Source organism: Otolemur garnettii, unplaced genomic scaffold (assembly GCF_000181295.1).
Source record: "Otolemur garnettii isolate 467f Iridium unplaced genomic scaffold, OtoGar3 scaffold00032, whole genome shotgun sequence".
NCBI classification, from domain to species: Eukaryota; Metazoa; Chordata; class Mammalia; order Primates; family Galagidae; genus Otolemur; species Otolemur garnettii.
Window position 1 is genome coordinate 11,771,847 of NW_003852427.1, and position 9,974 is coordinate 11,781,820.

The following is a 9,974-nucleotide window of genomic DNA, read 5'->3' on the forward strand; positions in this document are numbered from 1 at the left end:
GGTCCCCACAACATGAGGAACTGTACTAAAGGGTCGCGGCATTAGGAAGGTTGAGGACAACTGACTTACAGGCAGATTTTTTCTGTATCTGCCATCCCAAGACAGCCATGGCCAACTCTTCCTCCCCCTCCTCAGCCTACTCCAGGTGAAGAAGGCAAGGAGATGAAGACCTTTACAGTGATTCACATCTACTTAAAAAGTAGAAATATATTTTCTCTTCCTTTTGATTTTCTTAATAACACTTTCTTTTCTCTATCTTACTTTATTGTAAGAATACATGTAATACATACAAAATATGTATTAATCAAGTGCTTATGCTATCGATAATGCTTCCAGTCAACAAAAGGCTATTAGTGGTTAAGTTTAGAAGGAGTCAAAAGTTATATGCTGATCAGGCACAGTGGCTCACACCTGTAATCCTAGCATCTTGGGAGGCCCAGGCAGGAGGATTGTTGAGCTCAGGAGTTCAAAACTAGCAAGAGTGAGACACCCCCTCCACTAAAAATAGAAAAAATTAGCCAGGGATGGTGGTGTAGGCCTGTAGTCCCAGGTACTCAGGAGACTGAGGCAGGAAGATTGCTTGAGTTCAGGGGTTTGAGGGTACAGTGAACTATGATGAAGCCAAGGCACTCTAGCTGGGCAACAGTGAAACTCTGTCTCCCAAATAAAAGTTATCGGCAGATTTTTGACTATATACAGTGGGCCTCCACAGAAGCATCGACCAACTAGGAATAACAGGACTCATCAAAGTTCTGTCTGGCACCCGGAGCAAACCAGAAATGTCCTACTAAGGCATAAATTTACCTCCCCCGGGGCTCCTGTCACCACTGGGATCTCAGCCAAATCGGATGGGAATTTGCAGGATGGTTAATGGCAACATGCCTCCTCTTGTCCTTGTCAATCTGACTCTGAATGCAAGTTCTTCTGTCTCCTGCTGTGTATTCCCACTGCTATAATATTTTATGCTGTACCGTGAGGAAGAATGGCAGAATGGAGTCAGAATGTCTGGCTTCCAAAATCAGCTCTGCCACTTACTACCTGAGATTTAGCAAGAGATTTAACAGTACTGGCCTCTTTGCCTAGTGGAACTGACAATAGAGGCCTATTTGCTATCCATGGCAAATGTATACTGCTCTGTAAGCTTTCTGACTCTGTACGCCCATCTTTCTCTTCCTCAATAAACTTAGTTCCATTTTTGCTTTAAAAAATAAAAAAGAAAGGCTCGGAACTTGTGGCTCAAGTGGCTAAGGCACCAGCCACGTATACCTGAGCTCCCGGGTTCAAATCCAGCCCAGGCCTGCCAAACAACAACGATGGCTACAACAAAAAAAAATAGCTGGGCGTTGTGGCGGGAGCCTGTAGTCCCAGCTACTTGGGAGGCGGAGGCGGGAGAATTGCTTGAGCCCAGGAGTTGGAGGTTGCTGTGAGCTGTGATGCCATGGCACTCTACCCAGGGCGACAGCTTGAGGCTCTGTCTCAAAAAAAATAAAATAAAGAAATAAAAAAAAAAAGAAGAAAGAGATTTATCTAAATTTATCTTCGGAATGAGAGTATCTCCCGCCTTGTTGAGTTATTGAGGATTACATGAAATAATGCACATAAAGAACTTAGGACAGTCCCTGATGAGAGTAAGGAGGGTAGCTGCCACTACCATTATTATTTTATTAGTATTCCTTATCTAAATGCTTCGTACCTCTACTGACTTTCTTCATAACCCTTTCACTGTGCTTTCTGAACTCTTCCAAGGTGTTCCCTCCACTCATTCTGTGGCTGCTATAACTAACTTGGCTCTATGCTGGGTCAGTGGCTTCAGTTATGGCTGTTGGGCAAAGGATTATCATGATTCCACATCACAGAGACCGAAGACCCTGTCCTAACTTCCTGTGACCACTCTGGGCCATTCTGATCCTAGTGTTAGCAGACATTTCCTTTCCCCTATTATTTTTTTAGGCCCACATCAGCATCGTATATCTCCCTTATCCTTTCCCCCACTCACATGCCCAGTCACTTGTAACACTAGAGACTAGAGATGGTAATCATAGCAGGTGCAGTTGGTCTCATGCCCTTCTAAGGAAACAGCTGCTGTCTAAAGCCACCATGTACCCTGGACCCTCTACAACCACCATGACTGTAGGGGAGTGAACACTATTGGCTCAAAGTCTGAACAAAGCTTGAAAAGATAAATAAAGAGATCCTTCCACTTGGAAAATGAAAGTAGGAAACACTAAGAAAAAGACTCCATCAATGGGGGAACTGAAGCTCAAAGGATGCATAATGTGGAGGAAGGTTGTACGTGCCATTTCTAAGTTGTGAAGAAGCAGAAAGGATAACAAAATAATAACACTTAAGCAGAAGCTATGAGGAAGAAAGGAGACAGAACAAAGCTGGCAATGAAAATCGAAAAGGCAGAACTACACAAAGAAGCAAGAAACCAAAGAACACCAAGAACTGCTAAGTCAGCTGCTGGCTCCCTTCCACTCCAGTTCTCAGGAGTATGAGAAAAGCCAGCTTCTCTCCAATTGGCTTAAGCAAGCTCGTTCCTTGGAAACAAAAAAAACATCACTGGAACACGATTCCTCACCCTCTGAAGACTTGGACTTGACTTCCATCCTACCTATCCTACTACTGCCATCTCACAGCAACTCAAACATCTAAGTAGATGACCACTGATTCTTGCCTCCAACACCTGCTTTATTTAGTACTTCACTCTCCAAAGCACAGGCTTCCATGTCTTGACTCCCAATATCTAAAGGCAGTACCACAGATCACTGAACCAGCCTTCCTTCTTTCCATTCCCCTTCATTTTCCTCTAGTTCTCGACACAGGCAGCTTAGAGTTGATCTTCTCCCCTATTTCCTAAAAAGCTTGGTATCAATACACTCTTGTTTTCTGAATTAACGTCCAGTTTCCAACTAAGAGTTTCATTTTACTCAGGTGACTATTTGGCCTGCAGTCATCCCATCCCTTTCTTGCCAGGTTGCATTCATGGCCAGACATAGACATTTTATTATCAAAACAAAGGTAAAAATCCTATATGTGATAGTTGTATCTAAATCTTTTGGGCTTGTGCAATACTTTGGGTTTTTTTTTCACACACTTTATGTTGGGTAGCACTTATGGCTCAGTGAGTAGGGTGCCAGTCCCATATGCTGAGGGTGGCAGGTTCAAACCCAGCCCCGGCCAAACTGCAACAAAATAATAGCCGGGCATTGTGGCGGGTGCCTGTGGTCCCTGCTACTTGGGAGGCTGAGGCAAGAGAATCACCGAAGCCCAAGAGCTAAAGGGTGCTGGGAGCTGTGACACCACGGCACTCTACCAAGGGTGACAAAATGAGACTCTGTCTCTAAAAAAAACCAAAAAAACACTTTATGTTATTTTTCAAAGACAGTTGCTATGACAAAGTCACTTAGTCCTCCAGCCCATTTTTCAAAGAGGGGAGAATCAACAGTAACTTAACCAAACTTTATTTATGCTGATGACAGTCATCTAACCTTCCTCCTAAAACCTCCATTAGATGAATACCTTTCACTTTCTGTCCTATCCTGGGTGCAACTTAGTGATTGCCTCACATCACCCCCGAGAGGATGCAATCAGTCTCTCTATGCAGGTCATAAGCTTTCAATCCTTTAGGATATTATACATGGAAGAAAAATATCACAGACATTAAAATAATCCTCATTTTAAAATCTAGTTTGGCTGGGCACAGCGGCTTATGCCTATAATCCCAGCACTCTGGTAGGCCCAGGTAGTGGATTACTTGAGCTCAGGAGTTTGAGATTAGCCTGAGCAAGAGCGAGACTCCATCTCTAAAAAAATAGCCAGGCATTGTGGGGGGTGTCTACAGTGCCAGCTACTCAGGATTCTCTCAAGAGAATCATTTGAACGCAAGAGTTTGAGGTTGCTGTGAGCTATAATGCCCTACAGAGGGTGACAAAGTGAGACTTTGCCTCAGAAAATAAATAAACAAATAATAAAATCTAGTTTGGAAGTTTAAAATTATTAAAGATTTAAAATACCCTGATTGGGCAGTGCCTATGGCTCAGTGAGTAGGGCGCTGGCCCCATATACTGAGGGTGGTGGGTTCAAACCTGGCCCCAGCCAAACTGCAACAAAAAAATAGCTGGGCGTTGTGGTGGAGGCCTGTAGCCCAGCTACTCAGGAGGCTGAGGCAAGAGAATCACCTAAGCCCAAGAGCTGGAGGTTGCTGTGAGCTGTGACGCCATGGCACTCTACCAAGGGCGACAAAGTGAGACTCTGTCTCTTAAAAAAAAAAAACCTGCTATAATTCACCTCCCCCCACCAGCTTCTACATTAAATCACCAAAATTTTCAACTTTTGGACTTTTTGTAACTGATTGTCTGAATATGGGATGGACTAGGATAAAGATACTTTATTTTATTTTGTTTGTTTGTTAGTTTTTGGCTGGGGCTGGATTTGAACCCACCACCTCTGGCATGTGGGGTCGGCCCCCTACTCCTTTGAGCCATAGGCGCCACCCAAGAAACTTTATTTTTTGAAAGAAAAAACATTTAGAGCAGGATTAAAAGGACTAGTTTAAGCTTTCCCGAAAGAGTAATTTTGTTCATAATAATATACTTGAAAAGTTTTAAGTCTTTGTAACAATATTCTAAAATCAAACGCACCATCACAGGTCTTTCAATTAAATACAAAGTGAAATGTTACAAAATCAAATTTTTTACCAGGTTTACTTTTTGATTAGCAAAGGAACAAATACTCTACTACAATTAGCAAAAAGAGATGTTGATTTTTTAAATAGTTAATGAAATCTATAAATGCAACTGCAAAATATATGCACCCATGGTATATATGTATGAGTGCGTGTGGTGTACGGACCTTGACATTGTTTTCTAACTCTCAGTTGTATACTTCTTCTAAGTCAGCGTTGGTTCTCAACCTGTGGGTCACAACCCCTTTGTAACAATGCAAATACATCCTGCATAGCAGATATTTATATTACTATTCATAACAGTAGCAAAATCACAGTTATGAAGTAGCAATGAAAATAATTTTATGGCTGGGGGTCACCACAACATGAGGAACTGTATTAAAGGGTCGCAGAATTAGGAGGCATTAGGGAGGTTGAGAACCGCTGCTCTAAGAATGCCATTCTGCTGACGTATTTCCCCCATTGGGAAATGGCTGTTTGGGTCATGATAAAGTAATCCCAGGTCTTACATAAAAGTTCTGTGATAAACTTGGCAACTCCTACTCTTTGGTTCTCCAGGGAAAGAGCTCTAAGCAGAAACCAAATGAACTCTGTAGTAAAAGCCAAACCAGGAGGGTCCCACTCAGGGACATCCTACTCTCTTGTGGAACTGGTGCCAGCTCAGAGCCCAAACAGCTCACCCCTAGAACACAGCTTTCATCTTCATTCTGTTTAGTACCCAAATTTTCAGGTAACAGAGTGGTAGATACATAATTTTGAGTATGGTAAAAGAAGGAAAATGTTAGTAATTATCATTAACTTGTAAAGAAATACCTGCAATCCACTAAAAGATGGGACAAAATAAACTCCCTCAGAATCTTCCAAACTTCTGGCCATCTTCTCAGTGTCAGCAGCATCTGTGAAAAGATCTGCAAGAACAACCAATCAACCAACAACCGAGAAACTCCGAAAACTAAACAAAGCGTTTGCAGAGGGATAAACAGAATTACATGTGTTATGACTATGTCCACACTTCTTATGAACATAATGTAAAGGGACACTCACTTAACAGGGACAACACTAAGGCCCTCTGAGCTCTCACACTGCATAGGTCTGTGAGCCACAGAAGGGACATCAGAAGGCCTTCTCAGGTGCTGTATGCAGGACACTTTTTCTTTTAAAGACATATGGCTGCTTAAAAAAATCAATTCTGTGTGTGATTTTTGGCACTAAAAATTATTCTCCCAAAGATAAGTGCCATATTAGTTTTCTAATGAAAGTATCATATATCTGTAACACTCAAGAGAATCAAGTGGAAAACTACTCCATCTAATGAGTTCAATAAGGGGCTAAGAACAAAAAAATACACAAGGCTCGGCATCCGTAGTTCGGTGAGTAAGGGCGCCAGCCACATACACCAAAAGCTGGCGGGTTTGAGCCTGGCCCGGGTCTGCTAAACAACAACGACAACTGCAACCAAAAAATAGCCAGGTGTTGTGGCGGCACCTGTAGTCCCAGCTGCTCGGGAGGTTGAGGCAAGAGAATCACTTAAGGCCAAGAGTTTGAGGTTGCTGTGAGCTATGATGCCAAAGCACTATTGAGGGCAACACAGTGAGACTCCGGGTCAAAAAAAAAAAAATACACAAAAAGTAAAATTTTTAAAAAAACAAGCAAACAAAAAAAATCAAGACAACTCATTCAGTAAACTTTTTACTGAAATATATAACATGGACGGTGCCTGTGGCTCAAGGAGGAGGGCGCTGGCCCCATATACCAGAGGTGGCGGGTTCAAACCAGGCCCCGGCCAAAAACTGCAAAAAAAAAGAAAGAAATACATAACACACATACAAAAAAATGCATAAACCTTAAAACTACATAGCCAGATTTTCACTGTGTGAATACATCCAGGTTACCCACACTCAGATCAAGATACAAACTGTTCCATATCATGCTTGTGACAAGTCGTTCACATTGTTACAGGTAGTTGTTCCATTCACTCTTCCCCTACATTATGTAACCATACACAAGTTGTCAATGTGTTTTACAACTGCTATGCCTTAGGGTAGTTTCCAGTGTTTGGCTGATACAAAGAGGCCATACTGAAAACTCATGCACATTATTTTTTGGTGGACATATATTTATTCATCTTTGTTAATATCAAGGGATGGAAGTGCTAGGGTCTTCGCATTGAGGACTAGCTTTAATAGATACTCTCAGATAGTTTTTCAAAGTAGTTATACCAATTTAAAGGCTCCTGCCAGCAGCCTAAGAATTCCAGTTATCCTGTATTCTTGCCAATAATTAATATTGTCAATGTGTTTCATTTTAGCTACTGTGGTAGTATTGCACGTAGTCTGATCCTGCATTTCCCTGTTGACTAATGAAGTTGAATACCATTGATCATTTGGATATAACTGTATGTGAAGTGACTCCTGAATGAGCAGGGAGGACTTACAGCATAGATCAGACAAAAAAGCAGCCGTAATGGGTACTGCTGGCTTTGGAAAGTCTTAATTAAGTTTGTTGGATTTCATTCTATGATTTTTCTATACTTTGTAACAAACAGTTGTCCAAAGACAGGCATGTAAGGAGCACCTATGTTAAAGTTCAATCTAATGAGAATCACTTAATAATTACAAATTTTATTCAAATTGATAGGCCAGGTGCGGTGGCTCACACCTGTAATCTTAGCACTCTGGGAGACTGAGGCAGGCAGATTGCTTGAGCTCGGGAGTTCAAGATCAGCCTGAGCAAGAGCAAGACCTCGTCTCTACTAAGAAATAGAAAAACCAGCCGAGTGTTGTGGTAGGTAGCCCCTGTTATCCCAGCTATTTGGGAGGCTGAGGCAAGAGGATTGATCAAGCCCAAGAGTTTGAGGTTGCTGTGAGCTATGATGCCACTCAACCCAGGGTGAGTGCCTGGGTTTTGAGACTTTGTCTCAAAAAAAACAAAAACCAAATTGATAGTTATCAGATCTATATTTCATTATTTTGTTTAAAATGCCCAGATAATACATCAAAATATCCTTAGCATTCAAAAACTAATATAAAAAGAAAATATTGCTTTTAAAATCTACACTTTGTCTAAATTTTTAAATTAATACCAGATATGGATAAACAGACAGACAACTAAGGAAAATTTCTGGTAACAAATGAACAGAAAAAAAGCGATTCACTGTTTGTTCCATCCCTTACTTGAATTATTTCTTTAAATAACCCTCCACTTAAACTGTTTTCAAATGAGCTTATCAATGAAAAGTCTTAGAAAAAGCACACTCCACATCGCTCCTTCCAATGCAACTAAGAATCCTGGATGGAATGCACGGAAAAGCTAAATGGGACTCTACAGAAAATGTCAGCAGGCAACAGGAGAGCCCAAAGTACCACCCAGTCGGCAGGAAGCTTCCTGTGTTTTACTTTCTGTGATATCTCCTGGCTCAGACTCAGGGACAGCCTGAAGCCAGAAGCCTGAAACCTGGATCTGTACACTGGGCGCAAATACGAAGAGCCGCACAAGAAGCCCAGTCTTTCCGGTCTGAGCAACAGGAGACAAGGCGTTGGGTCTCTACAGGACAAACCAGGTTGTTGATTCTCTCTCTTTTTTTAAGCATTCTCTCAGGACCTGGCTCCCAACCAGTCCTGTGGTTGGGGCAGCGGCAGCCCAGCAACACAGGCGTATATAACTGCAAGCAGAACACATGGGCAGAATTCTTTTTCTTCCCTTTGGCCTCTCCGGCCCCAGCCCCAGGCAATACAATAGGCATAGCCGCAGCAACAACCCAAACTTGAAGACAAGGCCAGGCGTGGTGGCTCACGCCTGTAATCCTAGCACTCTGGGAGGCCGAGGCAGGTGGATAGCTTGAGCTCATGAGTTCAAGACCACTAGCCTGAGCAAAAAGCGAGGCCCGCACTCCCCCCATCTCTACTTCCTTTAAGTACTGTTTTTACAGAACTATAATCATTTTCTTTACCTTTTGGAACACCATTAATTTGTGTTTCAAAATGTTTTTCTTGGCCCTATACAACTTAAGAAAAGACACTTCAAATTTCCAGGTGGCTGGGTACTATTTTAATACTTTTTTAAAAACTATGCAATTTTAACCATATTACATAACAAAGTGAGATGTTCCACTCTTTTCCTTTTCTAAACATTCAGAACAGGATTTTGTGTTTGTGTGTGTATGTACCGAAAGGGATTTACATGGACTCGAAATAAAAACATAAATAAACAGAAAAGAGAATCAGGAAGAGAAACAATATACACTCTATTGTCTAGTCCTGACCAGCAATTTGCCCCATAAATTACACCTCATAAAATTAAAGCATTTAGGGGAAGAAAAATGAGAGTACCATTGGAAACATTTAACAGAAACACTATTTTCCTTTGTAGCATAACCACAACATTTTTTTTTTTTTGAGACAGTCTCACTTGGTCCCCCTCAGTACAAAGCCATGGCATCATAGCTCACAGCAACCTCAAACTCTCGGGCTCAAGTGATTCCCTTGCCTCAGCTTCCCCAGTGGTTGTGACTACAATGCCTGGCTATTTTTAAAGACTGGGGCTCACTCTGGCTCAGGCTGGTCTGGAACTCCTGAGCTCAAGCAATCCACCTGCCTCAGCCTCCCAGGGTGCTGGGATTACAGGCAGGAGCCACAGCGCCTAGCCCTTGCTTTCTAAATTTTGAGTTCTTTGTTCTATTTGCTTTTGGCTGGAGTGTCTCCTTGGATAATATGCTCAGAATATGCTTGGCATATACTACATTGCCAAGAAATGTTTTACACTTAACATGAATAATATCTTAGGTAGAAACCAGAAATTGGCTTGTTGTCCTTTTTTTGTCTGGACTACTTTCTATCTGTTAGAAGTAATTCTAATCTGATTCTTTTTCTTTTCTTTCTTTTTTTTTGCTGTTTTTGGCCAGGGCTGCGTTTGAACCCACCACCTCTGGCATATGGTGCTGGCACCCTACTCCTTGAGCCACAGGCACCACCCCTCCAATCTGATTCTTTACAAATAAAACTGTTTTTCCTATCTTGAAGATTTATTTCACCTTTGGGATTCAGACAATTCATCCACATATGTCTTTATTTTTTTTAACTTGGTAAAACATTTGGGTCTGAAAACTCAGCTCAGGAAAGTTTATATATTTATTTCTTTAATTATCACATTATCATTTATTACTTTCAGAGCAAAAGTAATATTTCAGAAAAGAGAGACTACCTTTCACATTTTTTGCCTCTGATCTTTCCTGTCTCTCTCTCTTTCTCTTTTTTTTTTAAGATAGAGTTTCATTATGTCACCCTCAGTA

At 41.6% G+C, this 9,974-nt stretch overlaps 1 protein-coding gene across 1 annotated transcript in view; it reads right to left on the bottom strand.

Moving 5' to 3' along the window:
- Nucleotides 1–9,974, bottom strand: part of GK5 (glycerol kinase 5 (putative)) — a 70,382-nt gene that overhangs the window by 11,048 nt on the left and 49,360 nt on the right. The window contains exons 12-13 of the mRNA XM_023513050.1: nucleotides 5,487–5,595; nucleotides 1,994–2,007 (exon numbers count right to left, since the gene is read on the bottom strand). Of these exons, the coding sequence (XP_023368818.1) occupies nucleotides 1,994–2,007; nucleotides 5,487–5,595 (123 nt within the window). The remainder of the gene's footprint in view (nucleotides 1–1,993; nucleotides 2,008–5,486; nucleotides 5,596–9,974) is intronic.